The 23037-nt window shown below is 47.3% G+C and overlaps 1 protein-coding gene across 1 annotated transcript in view; it reads left to right on the forward strand.

Annotated features, from left to right (window-relative positions):
• Positions 1-23037, forward strand: part of LOC138667843 (pancreatic triacylglycerol lipase-like) — a 44742-nt gene that overhangs the window by 13732 nt on the left and 7973 nt on the right. Inside the window, exons 6-7 of the mRNA XM_069755929.1 lie at positions 295-414; positions 1448-1567. Coding sequence (XP_069612030.1) covers positions 295-414; positions 1448-1567 — 240 coding nt within the window. The remainder of the gene's footprint in view (positions 1-294; positions 415-1447; positions 1568-23037) is intronic.

Raw genomic sequence — 23037 nt, forward strand, 5'->3', positions numbered from 1 at the left:
ATCGTTGTCCACAAAAACCCACCTTTTAAAATGGCCGATTAACCCCTCTCAACACACATTATGCTGAAGGAAACTTCTGGGTTTCAAATCACTGAAGCTAATGGCCTCAGTGAAACGTATCTCCCCTCCAGCACTTTCAGTGACTTTGTGACAGTGTGTAGACATAATTCTGAAATTACATTGTTTCTTATCCTTCTGTCACATTTTTCTTTCACGTGTTGCCATGGCGTTATGCTTTGTGGGCTCTTTCCCTTTAAACGCAGTGGACTAATCACTGTGTCCGTCCTCCTGCAGGTCTGGACCCCGCTGAGCCCTACTTTCAGAACACCCCCACAGAGGTCCGGCTGGATCCGTCCGATGCTGCTCTCGTCGATGTGATTCACACAGATGCCGGCCCGCTGGTTCCCAGTCTTGGTCAGTATCTCAGCTGCACGTATCTAATCCTCCGAATGTTATTATCAGAGACTTAAACACATGTACAGACAAAGACTCTAAATGTATATAGGCCTGTCATTGAAGCTAAACATGAAAATGTATCCAACCTCATTAATGTGTCCGAGTCCCTGCGCCGTCTCTAAGCCTCTGATTGTATCTAAGAATCTAAATGTATCTGTGCGTCAGATTTATTCTGCCATCGCTGCTTCTGAATACAAGGCGTCCAGCTGTATCTAAGTATCTACATGCACTTCTGCTTTTTTCTAAGCTTATCATTGTATCTAAACTTCTAAAAGTTTTTAAGTTCCTAATTTTTTTCTAATTTTGTTATATCTAAGCCTCTGTTTGTATCTAAAATGTATCTAAGTATTTGCACCTCAGCCTGTAAATTATTCCAAGTCTCTAATTGTAGTAAAGTCACTGAATTATCTGTATCTAAGCCTCTGATTGTATCTAAACCTCTCATTACATGAAATAGAACCTATTCCCGCCACCACTGCCTCCTCCTGTCTATAGGTGACTCCTGGTTTACAGACCTGTCAGTCAGATACTGGAGGCCGCAGTGGGCGGGGAATAGGGGAAGAGGCGGGGCTGTAATACAGGCCCCACCCACTGCACACGCAACTTATTAGCATGCAATTACCATACAATTAAAATACAATTGTAGCAATGGATTTCTCTACATCAGTAAAGCGGATTTCTCCAAGGATGATGCGAATTTACTCGCCATTAATCGCCTTCTCATACTCCCCACCAGTTTGGGTATAAAGTCCTGACGACTGTTATCTTTAAGTGAATGATTGTATCTAAGCCCCATATTGTATCTAAGCCCCATATTGTATCTAAGCCCCATATTGTATCTAAGGCCCATATTGTATCTAAGGCCCATATTGTATCTAAGGCCCATATTGTATCTAAGGCCCATATTGTATCTAAGGCCCATATTGTATCTAAGGCCCATATTGTATCTAAGGCCCATATTGTATCTAAGCCTTGTTCCTGTGTCTTTCAGGCTTTGGAATGAGCCAGGTGGTTGGTCACCTGGATTTCTTCCCTAATGGTGGTATCCACATGCCGGGGTGTCCACAGAACATAGAAATTCCCAATGTCAGCGTGGAGGATATCTGGAATGGTAAATACTGCACAACCGGAGATGCCTGTATATATGTATATCACTGTATGGGCTTCTGTGTAGATCTTCCCCTGTGTAGATCACCCCCTGTATACTGTATATCGCCCCCTGTGTATATCTCCCCCTGTGTATATCTTGCCTCGTGTATATCTTCCCCCGCGTAGATCTTCCCCCGCGTAGATCTTCCCCTGTGTATATCACCCCCTGTGTATATCACCCCCTGTGTATATCACCCCCTGTATACATCTTCCCCTTGTGAGGCAGTGACTGGGGTCATATGCGAGGGTCGCTGTGTGTCCCCCAGAATGCGGCCCGGTAGCATGGAAACTTTAAACGAGAAACGTGTGGATTCGTGATTTGAGATAAGAGCAGCACAAGGTAAAATTATATTTTTAATCGCCTCAAGGACAGACTAGACAAAAGACTATATACTCGATGGCTACACATATACAATGGTCAGATATGCAAATACAGATAGCGGTAGCACAAAAGCCATAAGCAGAGTATATGGGTCAGTTACCAGTAGATGAAAGGCCAGACTTTCGGGGGAGGGGTTGCCACTTGGGAGACTTGTGATCCCCTCTGTTCCTTGATAACACACACTTGTCCTGCTCTCTGCGCTGAGCGCTTACACCAGGGTTTCTGTGTAAATCTCTGAAATACGCGATTCAGATAGAACCCCGGCGGAAAATTCCCTATAATGAGGCAGATGGAGGGACTGTGGATGCCATGGGACCTGTGATCCGGCGGTGTCTCTCTTTTTAGGAATCCATAACCATGTGCCGTCGGCCACAGGTTTTTGCACTTCTGAAAAGGAGACCGCGCAACAGAGACCAGACTGAGTTCAGAGTAACTCTGCTGCCTCATTATAGTGAATGGATCCCTTGAGGGATTTAGCTGTAAACCCCAAAGTAAGTGCTCAGTGTAGAGCGCAGGATAAATGTGATCCCAAACGTTATGCAAAATGTTCCCAATAAAAGCTCCAACTCAATCCACAAAAAGCAAGTCCCCACTCAGGTCCGTCACCTGTTAAAGGAAATATAGGGGGTTTCCACGTTACTGATAGCGCAAAGGCTCTGGAAAAGCTCCCAAATCCAAATGCCCCCTCCTTTCTGAGCCCCACATATAGCACCCACACGTTTGGCATTTCTGTAGTGATGAGAGCCCGCCTAACTTATTGGTGCATGCCTCCAGAAGCACGGGCTGGGCATAACGTACTGGTGACTGCAATGTGTACTGGTGACTGCAACGTGTACTGGTGTCTGCAAGGTGGACTGGTCACTATAACGTGCTGGTCACTATAACGTGCTGGTCACTATAACGTACTGGTCACTACAACGTACTGGTCACTACAGCGTACTGGTGACTACAACGTACTGGTCACTACAGCGTACTGGTCACTACAACTTACTGGTCACTACAACGTACTGGTCACTACAGCGTACTGGTCACTACAACTTACTGGTCACTACAACGTACTGGTCACTACAGCGTACTGGTCACTACAACTTACTGGTCACTACAACTTACTGGTCACTACAACAGCCGTTTGCAATTTTCACTCAGCAACATCCACTGCATGCAACAAGTCCGCATGGCTCCGTAGCACTGTACAGCCACATATGGGGGATTTCTACATTCAGCAGAAATTGTGGGACAAATTCTGGGGCCATTTTTACCCATTTCCCAGTGTGAAAATGTAAAACTTGGGGCTAATACACAATCTTGGTGGTAAAAATGTAAATTATTTTGTCTTTACTGCCCAATGGTGTAAAAATATGTGACACACCTGTGGTGTCAATATAATCCCTGCAGCCCTAGATTCATTGACAGGTGTAGCTTGTAATATGGGGTCACTTATGGGGGTCCTGCTCTTCTGGCACCTCAGGGGCTCTGTCAATGTAACATGGCACCCTCACACAAGTGCAGCAAAATCTGCACCGTAATATGGCACCACTTCCCTCCTGAGCTTTGCACTGCGCCTCAGAAGTAGTTTTCGACCACAGATGGGGTATCGGTGAACTCAGGAGAAATTGCACTACAAAGTTTGGGGTCCATTTCTTTTGTTACCCTTGTAAAAGTGCAAAATTTGGAACTAAAAAATATTTCGGAAAAATGTTTGTTTTTTTTCCACGGCTCTGCGTTATAATCTTCTGTGAAGAACCTGTGGGTTCAGTGTGCTCAATACACATCTGGATAAGTTCCCTAAGGGGTCTAGTTTCCAAAATGGTGTCACTTGTGGGGGGATTCCACTGTATAGGCACATCGGGGGCAAACATGACATGGCAGCTGCTAATTATGCCAGCAAATTTTACATTCAAAAAGTGAAATGGCGCTCCTTCCTTTCCGAGCTCTGCCGTGCGCCCAAACAGTGGTTTACCCCCACATATGAGGTATCGGCGTACTCAGGAGATATTGTACAACAAAAGCTAGGGTCCATTTCCTCCTGTTACCCTTGCGAAAGTAAAAAAAATAAGTATTTCAGAAGGAAAACGTTTGTGAAAGAAAGTTAAATGTTTATTTTTTCCTTCCACATTCCATTAATTCCTGTAAAGCACCTGAAGGGTTAATAAACTTCCTGAATGTGGTTTTGAGCACCTTGAGGGGTGCAGTTTTTAGAATGGTGTCACTTTTGGGTATTTTCTGTCATATAGGCCCCTCAAGGTCACTTCAAAATGTGAGACGGTCCCTTAAAAAAATGGTTTTGCAAATTTTTTTGTAAAATGATAAATCACTGGTCAATTTTTACCTTTATAACTTCCTAACAAGAAAAAAAAAATGTTTCAAAAATTGATGTAAAGTAAACATGTGGGAAATGGTTTTTTATTAACTATTTTGTGTGATATAACTCTCTGATTTAAGGGCATAAAAATTAAAAGTTTGAAATTTTTCACAAATAAATGCAAGTCATATCTCCTGATGGAAGTCCTGATTTGGCTTTTATCCTAAGTCATATTGTACGACTCGATAAAGGGGTAATTGTGACTTGTAGGATCGCTGCCAGTGCCAGGCAGCAGCTGCCAAGGCAAACAGGATCATGGGGTGCATTAAAAGAGGTCTGGATACACATGATGAGAGCATTATACTGCCTCTGTACAAATCCCTAGTTAGACCGCACATGGAGTACTGTGTCCAGTTTTGGGCACCGGTGCTCAGGAAGGATATAATGGAACTAGAGAGAGTACAAAGGAGGGCAACAAAATTAATAAAGGGGATGGGAGAACTACAATACCCAGATAGATTAGCGAAATTAGGATTATTTAGTCTAGAAAAAAGACGACTGAGGGGCGATCTAATAACCATGTATAAGTATATAAGGGGACAATACAAATATCTCGCTGAGGATCTGTTTATACCAAGGAAGGAGACGGGCACAAGGGGGCATTCTTTGCGTCTGGAGGAGAGAAGGTTTTTCCACCAACATAGAAGAGGATTCTTTACTGTTAGGGCAGTGAGAATCTGGAATTGCTTGCCTGAGGAGGTGGTGATGGCGAACTCAGTCGAGGGGTTCAAGAGAGGCCTGGATGTCTTCCTGGAGCAGAACAATATTGTATCATACAATTATTAGGTTCTGTAGAAGGACGTAGATCTGGGGATTTATTATGATGGAATATAGGCTGAACTGGATGGACAAATGTCTTTTTTCGGCCTTACTAACTATGTTACTATGTTACTATGTTACTTCCAACAGGTGGCGCTATAGAGTTAAGTCCTCTTTTTCTCTGAAGAGGTATATTATATTTCCCAGAGGAGCATTGCACCGCGAATAAGCCTCCTTACCTTGACAAGCCAGAGCTGGTATGTCACTCTCCATAAGGAGAAACGTTGCCCCTTAGACCCCAGTCCTATCAAAGAAATTTTAGCACTGTCATTGGAACGCCTGCCATGGCCGTGGGGTACTCGGTACCGGGTCCAGTCGTCGTTGAAAGGGGGGTCACTGTGGTAGCGACCCTGTCCATGGCCCTGGGTGTTCAAATTACAGGAAAGGTCTTTAAAGGGGTTTGTGAAATAACAGGTCATGACGCCACTGTGGTACTCGGTCAGGGGTGACCGACGCTGCTTAAAGGGGTCCCCTGGAGCGATGTTATGGCAGCTGGGATGGTATGACTTTCCACAGGTGAAACTGGGTCCCCAGGGCTCCTGGTGTAGTTGGGACAGGTGGTAGGTGGTGTAGAAATAAATAGAGGACGCTAGGATGCTAGGCAGCCACAGTCCAAGGTCCAGATCACAGGTGCTAGTGTGGTCTGGCCGGCTTGGAAGCAACTCAGGAATCCCCCTAACCAGGTGGGGTTGGATGCCTTCCTTCTAGCACTGTGTTGTAGTCCCTTGCTGCCTCAGGCCTCACACAAGGTCCTCACGTTCTCTCTGTCCCCCAGGATGGTAGGACACTACCCGCACGACATGTAACTCAAGCCTTTTTACAGGGTCTCTCAGATGACTCCGGGCTCTCTGCTACTGTGTCCTCGGGCATTAATGGTGGAAAGGTGACTTGAAACCTAGCTGTCTGCCGGTTTCTGCGGTGAGACATGAAGTACTGCACAACCTCGGTCTTCCAGCTGCTGGCATTCGGCGCTCAGTGTGGATGAAGCTCAGTCACAGCTTCTCTCTCCAGCTCTTCACTATCCTTTGCTCCTTCCTCCTTCACGCTCTTTACAAACTGCTCAGTTCCTTTCTTTTCTTTCCAGGAGCTGCAGCAACTCACATGGCTGCATGGCCCCTCGGTCTTCCTGACTCTCTCTCTGCTTCCTCTCTCCTCTGTGACAGACTGACTGCTCTCTCCTCTGTCCCTCTGACAGAGTGCACTAACTTCCCCTCCAGCCAGAATATATATAGAGTAGCCACCCACAAGCTGGATCAGAGCTCCCCCTTCTGGCCTGGAGTCAGAACTGTGTTGCATGTTTGTGATACCTGATAAAGGAATCCTTCCTCGCTTCCAAGCATAACATCACTCTCCCAGAGAGGAAAGCAATGCCACTGTAATAACCAGGAACCTGGGGTGTTACATCATGAAGTACAATATGTCAAGAGAAAACATTCTCAGAATCAGTGGGATCTATTGAGGCGTTCCAGAGTTATGACCTCATAAAGTGACAGTAGTCATAATTGTAAAAATTGGCCTGTCAGGAAGGTGAAAACAGCCTTCGAGGTGTATGGGTTAATGGACAGTCCTAGGGAGGCGGTTTTGATGCCATTGGATCCGTCCGGGCCCCTGCTACGCGTTAATACACAGCTTTGCTATCTAGTTTCTACGAACGATTCTATGTATCTCCATACTCATGGGTGCTAGAACGGATCAAGACCCAAGTGGGCTTTTGCAATGTTCTAGGGAATCTTAGAAATATACACAATGTACGCATAGGGCATATAATTCCATAAGGGGTTATGGAGATACTATGTTTCTGGAGTGCTCTAGAAGGTGTCTGCAGCTACAGCAGAACTCTATATGACAAGCAGGACTTTGACAGATCTCATACCTTAACCAGATCAGAGCAAGACACTCAGGGTACCGTCACACTATACGATTTACCTACGATCACGACCAGCGATATGACCTGGCCGTGATCGTAGGTAAATCGTAGTGTGGTCGCTGGGGAGCTGCCACACAGACAGCTCTCCAGCGACCAATGATGCCGAGGTCCCCGGGTAACCAGGGTAAACATCGGGTTACTAAGCGCAGGACCGCGCTTAGTAACCCGATGTTTACCCTGGTTACCAGCGTAAAAAAAAACAAACAGCACATACTTACATTCTGGTGTCCGTCAGGTCCCTTGCCGTCTGCTTCCCGCACTCACTGACTGCCGGCCGTAAAGTGAAAGTGAAAGCACAGCGGTGACGTCACCGCTGTGCTCTGCTTTCACTTTACGGCCGGCAGTCACTGAGTGCGGGAAGCAGACGGCAAGGGACCTGACGGACACCAGAATGTAAGTATGTGCTGTTTGTTTTTTTTTAGTTTTACGCTTGTAACCAGGGTAAACATCGGGTTACTAAGCGCGGCCCTGCGCTTAGTAACCCGATGTTTACCCTGGTTACAAGCGAACGCATCGCTAGATCGCATCGCTAGATCGGTGTCACACACACCGATCTAGCGATGCCAGCGGGAGATCCAGCGACGAAAGAAAGTTCTAAACGATCTGCTACGACGTACGATTCTCAGCAGGATCCCTGATCGCTGCTGCGTGTCAGACACAGCGATATCGTAACGATATCGCTGGAACGTCACGAATAGTACCATCGTAGCGATCGAAATGGCAGTGTGTGACGGTACCCTCAGTCTTTGAGGCTTGGCCCCCCTGCAGATCTAGATACCAGTGATCTCTTTGAGAATGTGGGCTTCTTGCTAAGCCCAGTTTCCTGTGAGTGCTGGACAAAGGAAGGAGTTTTATAATCCTAGGCCAAATAAGATACAAATGATGGGCATGAAATTATATCTCCAATATTCTTCACAGGTGGGGGTCCTAACTTGTCTCTCTAGCAATCCTACAAGCAGCTCTCACTGAAATTTTGCTTGGTCTTCCAGACCTTATCTTGTCCTTTACTCTTCCTGGTAACGGCCATTTCTTAATTACCTTTCGAAGTGAGGAAATGGCAACTTAAAAACGCTTTGCTGCCTTCTTACAGCCTGCATCTGCTTTGTGGGCCTCCATCATTTTCAGAGTTCTAGGCAGCTTCTTTGTGCCAAAAAACAACAGCCATGAGTTCTTCAAAGGTAGAGAAGGCTGGGTTTTTAAAACCTGGGAAATTTGCATCACCTGTCCTTTTCTAATGATAGTGAATGTGATGACACATCATTTTTTATTCTTAAAGGGAACCTGTCACCTGAATTTGTCGGGACCGGTTTTCGGTCATATGGGCGAAGTTTTCGGGTGTTTGATTCACCCTTTCCTTACCCGCTGGCTGCATGCTGGCCGCAATATTGGATTGAAGTTCATTCTGTGTCCTCCGTAGTACACGCCTGCGCAAGGCAAGAAACCGTTATCTGAGCTCTAGTGATGAGCGAGTATACTCCTTGCTCGGGTTTTTCCGAGTATTTGTTAGTGATCGGAGATTTAGTTTTTGTAGATGTAGCTGCATGATTTACGGCTGCTTGACAGCTTGAATACATGTGGGGGGATTCCCTAGCAACCAGGCAACCCCCCACATGTACTCAGGCTGGCTAGCAGCCGTAAATCATGCAGCTGCTTGGACAAAAACTAAATCTCTGAGCACTAACAAATACTAGGAGACCACCCGAGCGTGCTAGGGGAAAACTGGAGCAAGGAGTATACTCGCTCATCACTATGGAGCACACATCTCCACGGGTGCCCAAACTTTTGAACTGGCCCATTTTGCGTTTTGAAATGTTTAAAATGTAAAAGATTAGTATATACCGTATATACTCGAGTATAAGCCGACCCGAGTATAAGCCGACCCCCCTAATTTTGCCACAAAAAACTGGGAAAACTTATTGACTCGAGTATAAGCCTAGGGTAGAAAATGCAGCATTTACCGGTGAATTTCAAAAATAAAAATAGATGCTCCATACCGTTCATTATTGCCCCATAGATGCTCCATATACAACTGTGCTATATAGAATGCTCTGCACCGTTGATTATGGCCCCATAGATGCTCCTTATAATGTTGTGCCATATATGCTCTGCACCTTTATGGCCCCATAGATGCTCCTTATAATGCTGTGCCCCATATATGCTCTGCACCTTTGATTATGGCCCCATAGGTGCTCCTTATAATGCTGTGCCATATATGCTCTGCACCTTTGATTATGGCCCCATAGATGCCCCTTATAATGCTGTGCCCCATATATGCTCTGCACCTTTATGGCCCCATAGATGCTCCTTATAATACTGTGCCCCTTATATGCTCTGCACCTTTATGGCCCCATAGGTGCTCCTTATAATGCTGTGCCCCTTATATGCTCTGCACCTTTATGGCCCCATAGGTGCTCCTTATAATGCTGTGCCCCTTATATGCTCTGCACCTTTGATTATGGCCCCATAGATGCCCCTTATAATGCTGTGCCCCATATATGCTCTGCACCTTTATGGCACCATAGGTGCTCCTTATAATGCTGTGTCCCTTATATGCTCTGCACCTTTGATTATGGCCCCATAGATGCTCCTTATAATGCTGTGCCCCTTATATGCTCTGCACCTTTATGGCCCCATAGATGCTCCTTATAATGCTGTGCCCCTTATATGCTCTGCACCTTTATGGCCCCATAGGTGCTCCTTATAATGCTGTGCCCCTTATATGCTCTGCACCTTTATGGCCCCATAGGTGCTCCTTATAATGCTGTGCCCCATATATGCTCTGCACCTTTATGGCCCCATAGATGCTCCTTATAATGCTGTGCCCCATATATGCTCTGCACCTTTATGGCCCCATAGGTGCTCCTTATAATGCTGTGCCCCTTATATGCTCTGCACCTTTATGGCCCCATAGATGCTCCTTATAATGCTGTGCCCCATTTATGCTCTGCACCTTTATGGCCCCATAGGTGCTCCTTATAATGCTGTGCCCCTTATATGCTCTGCACCTTTATGGCCCCATAGGTGCTCCTTATAATGCCGTGCCATATATGCTCTGCACCTTTATGGCCCCATAGGTGCTCCTTATAATGCTGTGCCCCATATATGCTCTGCACCTTTATGGCCCCATAGATGCCCCTTATAATGCTGTGCCCCATATATGCTCTGCATCTTTATGGCCCCATAGGTGCTCCTTATAATGCTGTGCCCCATATATGCTCTGCACCTTTATGGCCCCATAGATGCTCCTTATAATGCTGTGCCATATATGCTCTGCACCTTTGATTATGGCCCCATAGGTGCTCCTTATAATGCTGTGCCCCTTATATGCTCTGCACCTTTATGGCCCCATAGGTGCTCCTTATAATGCTGTGCCCCTTATATGCTCTGCACCTTTATGGCCCCATAGGTGCTCCTTATAATGCTGTGCCCCTTATATGCTCTGCACCTTTATGGCCCCATAGATGCTCCTTATAATGCTGTGCCCCATATATGCTCTGCACCTTTATGGCCCCATAGGTGCTCCTTATAATGCTGTGCCCCATATATGCTCTGCACCTTTATGGCCCCATAGGTGCTCCTTATAATGCTGTGCCCCTTATATGCTCTGCACCTTTATGGCCCCATAGATGCTCCTTATAATGCTGTGCCCCATATATGCTCTGCACCTTTATGGCCCCATAGGTGCTCCTTATAATGCTGTGCCCCATATATGCTCTGCACCTTTATGGCCCCATAGATGCTCCTTATAATGCTGTGCCCCATATATGCTCTGCACCTTTATGGCCCCATAGGTGCTCCTTATAATGCTGTGCCCCATATATGCTCTGCACCTTTATGGCCCCATAGGTGCTCCTTATAATGCTGTGCCCCTTATATGCTCTGCACCTTTATGGCCCCATAGATGCTCCTTATAATGCTGTGCCCCTTATATGCTCTGCACCTTTATGGCCCCATAGATGCTCCTTATAATGCTGTGCCCCATATATGCTCTGCACCTTTATGGCCCCATAGGTGCTCCTTATAATGCTGTGCCCCATTTATGCTCTGCACCTTTATGGCCCCATAGGTGCTCCTTATAATGCTGTGCCCCATATATGCTCTGCACCTTTATGGCCCCATAGATGCTCCTTATAATGCTGTGCCCCATATATGCTCTGCACCTTTATGGCCCCATAGATGCTCCTTATAATGCTGTGCCCCATATATGCTCTGCACCTTTATGGCCCCATAGATGCTCCTTATAATGCTGTGCCCCATATATGCTCTGCACCTTTATGGCCCCATAGGTGCTCCTTATAATGCTGTGCCCCATTTATGCTCTGCACCTTTATGGCCCCATAGGTGCTCCTTATAATGCTGTGCCCCATATATGCTCTGCACCTTTATGGCCCCATAGATGCTCCTTATAATGCTGTGCCCCATATATGCTCTGCACCTTTATGGCCCCATAGATGCTCCTTATAATGCTGTGCCCCATATATGCTCTGCACCTTTATGGCCCCATAGATGCTCCTTATAATGCTGTGCCCCATTTATGCTCTGCACCTTTATGGCCCCATAGGTGCTCCTTATAATGCTGTGCCCCATATATGCTCTGCACCTTTATGGCCCCATAGATGCTCCTTATAATGCTGTGCCCCATTTATGCTCTGCACCTTTATGGCCCCATAGGTGCTCCTTATAATGCTGTGCCCCATATATGCTCTGCACCTTTATGGCCCCATAGGTGCTCCTTATAATGCTGTGCCCCATATATGCTCTGCATCTTTATGGCCCCATAGATGCTCCTTATAATGCTGTGCCCCTTATATGCTCTGCACCTTTATGGCCCCATAGGTGCTCCTTATAATGCTGTGCCCCTTATATGCTCTGCACCTTTATGGCCCCATAGGTGCTCCTTATAATGCTGTGCCCCATATATGCTCTGCACCTTTATGGCCCCATAGATGCTCCTTATAATGCTGTGCCCCTTATATGCTCTGCACCTTTATGGCCCCATAGGTGCTCCTTATAATGCTGTGCCCCTTATATGCTCTGCACCTTTATGGCCCCATAGATGCTCCTTATAATGCTGTGCCCCTTATATGCTCTGCACCTTTATGGCCCCATAGGTGCTCCTTATAATGCTGTGCCCCATATATGCTCTGCATCTTTATGGCCCCATAGATGCTCCTTATAATGCTGTGCCCCTTATATGCTCTGCACCGTTATGGCCCCATAGGTGCTCCTTATAATGCTGTGCCCCATATATGCTCTGCATCTTTATGGCCCCATAGATGCTCCTTATAATGCTGTGCCCCTTATATGCTCTGCACCTTTATGGCCCCATAGATGCTCCTTATAATGCTGTGCCCCATATATGCTCTGCACCTTTATGGCCCCATAGGTGCTCCTTATAATGCTGTGCCCCATATATGCTCTGCACCTTTATGGCCCCATAGGTGCTCCTTATAATGCTGTGCCCCATATATGCTCTGCACCTTTATGGCCCCATAGGTGCTCCTTATAATGCTGTGCCCCTTATATGCTCTGCACCTTTATGGCCCCATAGATGCTCCTTATAATGCTGTGCCCCTTATATGCTCTGCACCTTTATGGCCCCATAGATGCTCCTTATAATGCTGTGCCCCTTATATGCTCTGCACCTTTATGGCCCCATAGATGCTCCTTATAATGCTGTGCCCCATATATGCTCTGCACCTTTATGGCCCCATAGGTGCTCCTTATAATGCTGTGCCCCATATATGCTCTGCACCTTTATGGCCCCATAGGTGCTCCTTATAATGCTGTGCCCCATATATGCTCTGCACCTTTATGGCCCCATAGGTGCTCCTTATAATGCTGTGCCCCTTATATGCTCTGCACCTTTATGGCCCCATAGATGCTCCTTATAATGCTGTGCCCCATATATGCTCTGCACCTTTATGGCCCCATAGGTGCTCCTTATAATGCTGTGCCCCTTATATGCTCTGCACCTTTATGGCCCCATAGATGCTCCTTATAATGCTGTGCCCCATATATGCTCTGCACCTTTATGGCCCCATAGATGCTCCTTATAATGCTGTGCCCCTTATATGCTCTGCACCTTTATGGCCCCATAGATGCTCCTTATAATGCTGTGCCCCATATATGCTCTGCACCTTTATGGCCCCATAGGTGCTCCTTATAATGCTGTGCCCCATATATGCTCTGCACCTTTATGGCCCCATAGGTGCTCCTTATAATGCTGTGCCCCTTATATGCTCTGCACCTTTATGGCCCCATAGATGCTCCTTATAATGCTGTGCCCCATATATGCTCTGCACCTTTATGGCCCCATAGGTGCTCCTTATAATGCTGTGCCCCATATATGCTCTGCACCTTTATGGCCCCATAGATGCTCCTTATAATGCTGTGCCCCATATATGCTCTGCACCTTTATGGCCCCATAGGTGCTCCTTATAATGCTGTGCCCCATATATGCTCTGCATCTTTATGGCCCCATAGATGCTCCTTATAATGCTGTGCCCCTTATATGCTCTGCACCTTTATGGCCCCATAGATGCTCCTTATAATGCTGTGCCCCTTATATGCTCTGCACCTTTATGGCCCCATAGGTGCTCCTTATAATGCTGTGCCCCATATATGCTCTGCACCTTTATGGCCCCATAGATGCTCCTTATAATGCTGTGCCCCTTATATGCTCTGCACCTTTATGGCCCCATAGATGCTCCTTATAATGCTGTGCCATATATGCTCTGCACCTTTATGGCCTCATAGGTGCTCCTTATAATGCTGTGCCCCATATATGCTCTGCACCTTTATGGCCCCATAGGTGCTCCTTATAATGCTGTGCCCCATATATGCTCTGCACCTTTATGGCCCCATAGGTGCTCCTTATAATGCTGTGCCCCATATATGCTCTGCACCTTTATGGCCCCATAGATGCTCCTTATAATGCTGTGCCCCATATATGCTCTGCACCTTTATGGCCCCATAGATGCTCCTTATAATGCTGTGCCCCATATATGCTCTGCACCTTTATGGCCCCATAGGTGCTCCTTATAATGCTGTGCCCCATATATGCTCTGCACCTTTATGGCCCCATAGGTGCTCCTTATAATGCTGTGCCCCATATATGCTCTGCACCTTTATGGCCCCATAGGTGCTCCTTATAATGCTGTGCCCCATATATGCTCTGCACCTTTATGGCCCCATAGGTGCTCCTTATAATGCTGTGCCCCTTATATGCTCTGCACCTTTATGGCCCCATAGATGCTCCTTATAATGCTGTGCCCCATATATGCTCTGCACCTTTATGGCCCCATAGATGCTCCTTATAATGCTGTGCCATATATGCTCTGCACCTTTATGGCCCCATAGATGCTCCTTATAATGCTGTGCCCCATATATGCTCTGCACCTTTATGGCCCCATAGATGCTCCTTATAATGCTGTGCCCCATATATGCTCTGCACCTTTATGGCCCCATAGGTGCTCCTTATAATGCTGTGCCCCTTATATGCTCTGCACCTTTATGGCCCCATAGATGCTCCTTATAATGCTGTGCCCCATATATGCTCTGCACCTTTATGGCCCCATAGGTGCTCCTTATAATGCTGTGCCCCTTATATGCTCTGCACCTTTATGGCCCCATAGGTGCTCCTTATAATGCTGTGCCCCTTATATGCTCTGCACCTTTATGGCCCCATAGATGCTCCTTATAATGCTGTGCCCCTTATATGCTCTGCACCTTTATGGCCCCATAGATGCTCCTTATAATGCTGTGCCCCTTATATGCTCTGCACCTTTATGGCCCCATAGGTGCTCCTTATAATGCTGTGCCCCTTATATGCTCTGCACCTTTATGGCCCCATAGGTGCTCCTTATAATGCTGTGCCCCTTATATGTTCTGCACCTTTATGGCCCCATAGATGCTCCTTATAATGCTGTGCCCCATATATGCTCTGCACCTTTATGGCCCCATAGATGCTCCTTATAATGCTGTGCCCCATTTATGCTCTGCACCTTTATGGCCCCATAGATGCCCCTTATAATGCTGTGCCCCATATATGCTCTGCACCTTTATGGCCCCATAGGTGCTCCTTATAATGCTGTGCCCCATATATGTTCTGCACCTTTATGGCCCCATAGATGCCCCTTATAATGCTGTGCCCCATATATGCTCTGCACCTTTATGGCCCCATAGGTGCTCCTTATAATGCTGTGCCCCATATATGCTCTGCACCTTTATGGCCCCATAGATGCTCCTTATAATGCTGTGCCCCATATATGCTCTGCACCTTTATGGCCCCATAGGTGCTCCTTATAATGCTGTGCCCCATATATGCTCTGCACCTTTATGGCCCCATAGGTGCTCCTTATAATGCTGTGCCCCATATATGCTCTGCACCTTTATGGCCCCATAGGTGCTCCTTATAATGCTGTGCCCCATATATGTTCTGCACCTTTATGGCCCCATAGATGCCCCTTATAATGCTGTGCCCCATATATGCTCTGCACCTTTATGGCCCCATAGGTGCTCCTTATAATGCTGTGCCCCATATATGCTCTGCACCTTTATGGCCCCATAGATGCTCCTTATAATGCTGTGCCCCTTATATGCTCTGCACCTTTATGGCCCCATAGGTGCTCCTTATAATGCTGTGCCCCATATATGCTCTGCACCTTTATGGCCCCATAGGTGCTCCTTATAATGCTGTGCCCCATATATGCTCTGCACCTTTATGGCCCCATAGGTGCTCCTTATAATGCTGTGCCCCATATATGCTCTGCATCTTTACGGCCCCATAGGTGCTCCTTATAATGCTGTGCCCCATTTATGCTCTGCACCTTTATGGCCCCATAGGTGCTCCTTATAATGCTGTGCCCCTTATATGCTCTGCACCTTTATGGCCCCATAGGTGCTCCTTATAATGCTGTGCCCCTTATATGCTCTGCACCTTTATGGCCCCATAGATGCTCCTTATAATGCTGTGCCCCATTTATGCTCTGCACCTTTATGGCCCCATAGGTGCTCCTTATAATGCTGTGCCCCATATATGTTCTGCACCTTTATGGCCCCATAGATGCCCCTTATAATGCTGTGCCCCATATATGCTCTGCACCTTTATGGCCCCATAGATGCTCCTTATAATGCTGTGCCCCATATATGCTCTGCATCTTTACGGCCCCATAGGTGCTCCTTATAATGCTGTGCCCCATTTATGCTCTGCACCTTTATGGCCCCATAGGTGCTCCTTATAATGCTGTGCCCCATATATGCTCTGCACCTTTATGGCCCCATAGATGCTCCTTATAATGCTGCCCCATATATGCTCTGCACCTTTATGGCCCCATAGATGCTCCTTATAATACTGTGCCCCATATATGCTCTGCACCTTTATGGCCCCATAGATGCTCCTTATAATGCTGTGCCCCATATATGCTCTGCACCTTTATGGCCCCATAGGTGCTCCTTATAATGCTGTGCCCCATTTATGCTCTGCACCTTTATGGCCCCATAGGTGCTCCTTATAATGCTGCCCCATATATGCTCTGCACCTTTATGGCCCCATAGATGCTCCTTATAATACTGTGCCCCATATATGCTCTGCACCTTTATGGCCCCATAGATGCTCCTTATAATGCTGTGCCCCTTATATGCTCTGCACCTTTATGGCCCCATAGGTGCTCCTTATAATGCTGTGCCCCTTATATGCTCTGCACCTTTATGGCCCCATAGGTGCTCCTTATAATGCTGTGCCCCATATATGCTCTGCACCTTTATGGCCCCATAGATGCTCCTTATAATGCTGTGCCCCTTATATGCTCTGCACCTTTATGGCCCCATAGATGCTCCTTATAATGCTGTGCCCCTTATATGCTCTGCACCTTTATGGCCCCATAGGTGCTCCTTATAATGCTGTGCCCCTTATATGCTCTGCACCTTTATGGCCCCATAGGTGCTCCTTATAATGCTGTGCCCCTTATATGCTCTGCACCTTTATGGCCCCATAGGTGCTCCTTATAATGCTGTGCCCCATATATGCTCTGCACCTTTATGGCCCCATAGGTGCTCCTTATAATGCTGTGCCCCTTATATGCTCTGCACCTTTATGGCCCCATAGGTGCTCCTTATAATGCTGTGCCCCTTATATGCTCTGCACCTTTATGGCCCCATAGATGCTCCTTATAATGCTGCCCCATATATGCTCTGCACCTTTATGGCCCCATAGATGCTCCTTATAATACTGTGCCCCATATATGCTCTGCACCTTTATGGCCCCATAGATGCTCCTTATAATGCTGTGCCCCTTATATGCTCTGCACCTTTATGGCCCCATAGGTGCTCCTTATAATGCTGTGCCCCTTATATGCTCTGCACCTTTATGGCCCCATAGGTGCTCCTTATAATGCTGTGCCCCATATATGCTCTGCACCTTTATGGCCCCATAGATGCTCCTTATAATGCTGTGCCCCTTATATGCTCTGCACCTTTATGGCCCCATAGATGCTCCTTATAATGCTGTGCCCCTTATATGCTCTGCACCTTTATGGCCCCATAGGTGCTCCTTATAATGCTGTGCCCCTTATATGCTCTGCACCTTTATGGCCCCATAGGTGCTCCTTATAATGCTGTGCCCCTTATATGCTCTGCACCTTTATGGCCCCATAGGTGCTCCTTATAATGCTGTGCCCCATATATGCTCTGCACCTTTATGGCCCCATAGGTGCTCCTTATAATGCTGTGCCCCTTATATGCTCTGCACCTTTATGGCCCCATAGGTGCTCCTTATAATGCTGTGCCCCATATATGCTCTGCACCTTTATGGCCCCATAGGTGCTCCTTATAATGCTGTGCCCCTTATATGCTCTGCACCTTTATGGCCCCATAGGTGCTCCTTATAATGCTGTGCCCCTTATATGCTCTGCACCTTTATGGCCCCATAGATGCTCCTTATAATGCTGTGCCCCATTTATGCTCTGCACCTTTATGGCCCCATAGGTGCTCCTTATAATGCTGTGCCCCTTATATGCTCTGCACCCTTATGGCCCCATAGGTGCTCCTTATAATGCTGTGCCCCATATATGCTCTGCACCTTTATGGCCCCATAGATGCTCCTTATAATGCTGTGCCCCATATATGCTCTGCACCTTTATGGCCCCATAGATGCTCCTTAGAATGCTGCCCCTTATATGCTCTGCACCTTTATGGCCCCATAGGTGCTCCTTATAATGCTGTGCCCCTTATATGCTCTGCACCCTTATGGCCCCATAGATGCTCCTTATAATGCTGTGCCCCATATATGCTCTGCACCTTTATGGCCCCATAGGTGCTCCTTATAATGCTGTGCCCCATATATGCTCTGCACCTTTATGGCCCCATAGGTGCTCCTTATAATGCTGTGCCCCTTATATGCTCTGCACCTTTGATTATGGCCCCATAGATGCTCCTTATAATGCTGTGCCCCATATATGCTCTGCACCTTTATGGCCCCATAGGTGCTCCTTATAATGCTGTGCCCCTTATATGCTCTGCACCTTTGATTATGGCCCCATAGATGCTCCTTATAATGCTGTGCCCCATATATGCTCTGCACCCTTATGGCCCCATAGGTGCTCCTTATAATGCTGCCCCTTATATGCTCTGCACCTTTGATTATGGCCCCATAGGTGCTCCTTATAATGCTGTGCCCCTTATATGCTCTGCACCCTTATGGCCCCATAGATGCTCCTTATAATGCTGTGCCCCATATATGCTCTGCACCTTTATGGCCCCATAGATGCTCCTTATAATGCTGTGCCCCATATATGCTCTGCACCTTTATGGCCCCATAGATGCTCCTTAGAATGCTGCCCCTTATATGCTCTGCACCTTTATGGCCCCATAGGTGCTCCTTATAATGCTGTGCCCCTTATATGCTCTGCACCCTTATGGCCCCATAGATGCTCCTTATAATGCTGTGCCCCATATATGCTCTGCACCTTTATGGCCCCATAGGTGCTCCTTATAATGCTGTGCCCCATATATGCTCTGCACCTTTATGGCCCCATAGGTGCTCCTTATAATGCTGTGCCCCTTATATGCTCTGCACCTTTGATTATGGCCCCATAGATGCTCCTTATAATGCTGTGCCCCTTATATGCTCTGCACCCTTATGGCCCCATAGGTGCTCCTTATAATGCTGCCCCTTATATGCTCTGCACCTTTGATTATGGCCCCATAGGTGCTCCTTATAATGCTGTGCCCCTTATATGCTCTGCACCCTTATGGCCCCATAGATGCTCCTTAGAATGCTGTGCCCCTTATATGCTCTGCACCTTTATGGCCCCATAGGTGCTCCTTATAATGCTGTGCCCCATATATGCTCTGCACCTTTATGGCCCCATAGGTGCTCCTTATAATGCTGTGCCCCATATATGCTCTGCACCTTTATGGCCCCATAGGTGCTCCTAATAATGCTGTGCCCCTTATATGCTCTGCACCTTTATGGCCCCATAGGTGCTCCTTATAATGCTGCCCCTTATATGCTCTGCACCTTTGATTATGGCCCCATAGGTGCTCCTTATAATGCTGTGCCCCTTATATGCTCTGCACCTTTATGGCCCCATAGGTGCTCCTTATAATGCTGTGCCCCTTATATGCTCTGCACCTTTATGGCCCCATAGATGCTCCTTATAATGCTGTGCCCCTTATATGCTCTGCACCCTTATGGCCCCATAGATGCTCCTTATAATGCTGTGCCCCTTATATGCTCTGCACCTTTGATTATGGCCCCATAGATGCTCCTTATAATGCTGTGCCCCATATATGCTCTGCACCCTTATGGCCCCATAGATGCTCCTTATAATGCTGTGCCCCATATATGCTCTGCACCTTTATGGCCCCATAGGTGCTCCTTATAATGCTGTGCCCCTTATATGCTCTGCACCCTTATGGCCCCATAGATGCTCCTTATAATGCTGTGCCCCTTATATGCTCTGCACCTTTGATTATGGCCCCATAGATGCTCCTTATAATGCTGTGCCCCTTATATGCTCTGCACCCTTATGGCCCCATAGATGCTCCTTATAATGCTGTGCCCCTTATATGCTCTGCACCTTTGATTATGGCCCCATAGATGCTCCTTATAATGCTGTGCCCCTTATATGCTCTGCACCTTTATGGCCCCATAGATGCTCCTTATAATGCTGTGCCCCATATATGCTCTGCACCTTTATGGCCCCATAGGTGCTCCTTATAATGCTGTGCCCCTTATATGCTCTGCACCTTTATGGCCCCATAGGTGCTCCTTATAATGCTGTGCCCCATATATGCTCTGCACCTTTATGGCCCCATAGGTGCTCCTTATAATGCTGTGCCATATATGCTCTGCACCTTTATGGCCCCATAGGTGCTCCTTATAATGCTGTGCCCCTTATATGCTCTGCACCTTTATGGCCCCATAGGTGCTCCTTATAATGCTGTGCCCCTTATATGCTCTGCACCTTTATGGCCCCATAGGTGCTCCTTATAATGCTGTGCCCCATATATGCTCTGCACCTTTATGGCCCCATAGGTGCTCCTTATAATGCTGTGCCATATATGCTCTGCACCTTTATGGCCCCATAGGTGCTCCTTATAATGCTGTGCCCCTTATATGCTCTGCACCTTTATGGCCCCATAGATGCTCCTTATAATGCTGTGCCCCATATATGCTCTGCACCTTTATGGCCCCATAGGTGCTCCTTATAATGCTGTGCCATATATGCTCTGCACCTTTATGGCCCCATAGGTGCTCCTTATAATGCTGTGCCCCATATATGCTCTGCACCTTTATGGCCCCATAGGTGCTCCTTATAATGCTGTGCCCCTTATATGCTCTGCACCTTTATGGCCCCATAGGTGCTCCTTATAATGCTGTGCCCCATATATGCTCTGCACCTTTATGGCCCCATAGATGCTCCTTATAATGCTGTGCCATATATGCTCTGCACCTTTATGGCCCCATAGATGCTCCTTATAATGCTGTGCCATATATGCTCTGCACCTTTATGGCCCCATAGGTGCTCCTTATAATGCTGTGCCCCATATATGCTCTGCACCTTTATGGCCCCATAGGTGCTCCTTATAATGCTGTGCCCCATATATGCTCTGCACCTTTATGGCCCCATAGGTGCTCCTTATAATGCTGTGCCCCTTATATGCTCTGCACCTTTATGGCCCCATAGGTGCTCCTTATAATGCTGTGCCCCTTATATGCTCTGCACCCTTATGGCCCCATAGGTGCTCCTTATAATGCTGTGCCCCTTATATGCTCTGCACCTTTATGGCCCCATAGATGCTCCTTATAATGCTGTGCCCCTTATATGCTCTGCACCTTTATGGCCCCATAGGTGCTCCTTATAATGCTGTGCCCCTTATATGCTCTGCACCTTTATGGCCCCATAGATGCTCCTTATAATGCTGTGCCCCTTATATGCTCTGCACCTTTATGGCCCCATAGGTGCTCCTTATAATGCTGTGCCCCATATATGCTCTGCACCTTTATGGCCCCATAGGTGCTCCTTATAATGCTGTGCCCCATATATGCTCTGCACCTTTATGGCCCTATAGATGCTCCTTATAATGCTGTGCCCCATATATGCTCTGCACCTTTATGGCCCCATAGATGCTCCTTATAATGCTGTGCCCCTTATATGCTCTGCACCTTTATGGCCCCATAGGTGCTCCTTATAATGCTGTGCCCCTTATATGCTCTGCACCCTTATGGCCCCATAGGTGCTCCTTATAATGCTGTGCCATATATGCTCTGCACCTTTATGGCCCCATAGGTGCTCCTTATAATGCTGTGCCCCTTATATGCTCTGCACCCTTATGGCCCCATAGGTGCTCCTTATAATGCTGTGCCCCATATATGCTCTGCACCTTTATGGCCCCATAGGTGCTCCTTATAATGCTGTGCCCCATATATGCTCTGCACCTTTATAGCCCCATAGGTGCTCCTTATAATGCTGTGCCCCATATATGCTCTGCACCTTTATGGCCCCATAGATGCTCCTTATAATGCTGTGCCCCATATATGCTCTGCACCTTTATAGCCCCATAGGTGCTCCTTATAATGCTGTGCCCCATATATGCTCTGCACCTTTATGGCCCCATAGATGCTCCTTATAATGCTGTGCCCCTTATATGCTCTGCACCTTTATGGCCCCATAGGTGCTCCTTATAATGCTGTGCCCCTTATATGCTCTGCACCCTTATGGCCCCATAGGTGCTCCTTATAATGCTGTGCCCCTTATATGCTCTGCACCTTTATGGCCCTATAGGTGCTCCTTATAATGCTGTGCCCCTTATATGCTCTGCACCTTTATGGCCCTATAGGTGCTCCTTATAATGCTGTGCCCCTTATATGCTCTGCACCCTTATGGCCCCATAGGTGCTCCTTATAATGCTGTGCCCCATATATGCTCTGCACCTTTATGGCCCCATAGGTGCTCCTTATAATGCTGTGCCCCTTATATGCTCTGCACCTTTATGGCCCTATAGGTGCTCCTTATAATGCTGTGCCCCTTATATGCTCTGCACCTTTATGGCCCTATAGGTGCTCCTTATAATGCTGTGCCCCTTATATGCTCTGCACCCTTATGGCCCCATAGGTGCTCCTTATAATGCTGTGCCCCATTTATGCTCTGCACCTTTATGGCCCCATAGGTGCTCCTTAGAATGCTGCTGGTGCTGCCATAAAAAAAAAAAAAAATCACATACTCACCTCTCTTCTCAGGACGCCGGCGCTTTCAATAATTACCTGCTTCTCTGCGGCTCCGTCTCCAGCACTGACTACGTCACCGCGCCCTCTAACCTGAGCGTCACTGCTAGAGGACGCTGCAGACGGAGCCGGAGCGAGGAGCAGGTAATTATAGCGCTGCGCTCCCCTTACCTGCTCCCAGCGCGGTCCCTGCAGTCCCTGGCTTCTCCGGC

Source organism: Ranitomeya imitator, chromosome 2 (genome assembly GCF_032444005.1).
Source record: "Ranitomeya imitator isolate aRanImi1 chromosome 2, aRanImi1.pri, whole genome shotgun sequence".
NCBI classification, from domain to species: Eukaryota; Metazoa; Chordata; class Amphibia; order Anura; family Dendrobatidae; genus Ranitomeya; species Ranitomeya imitator.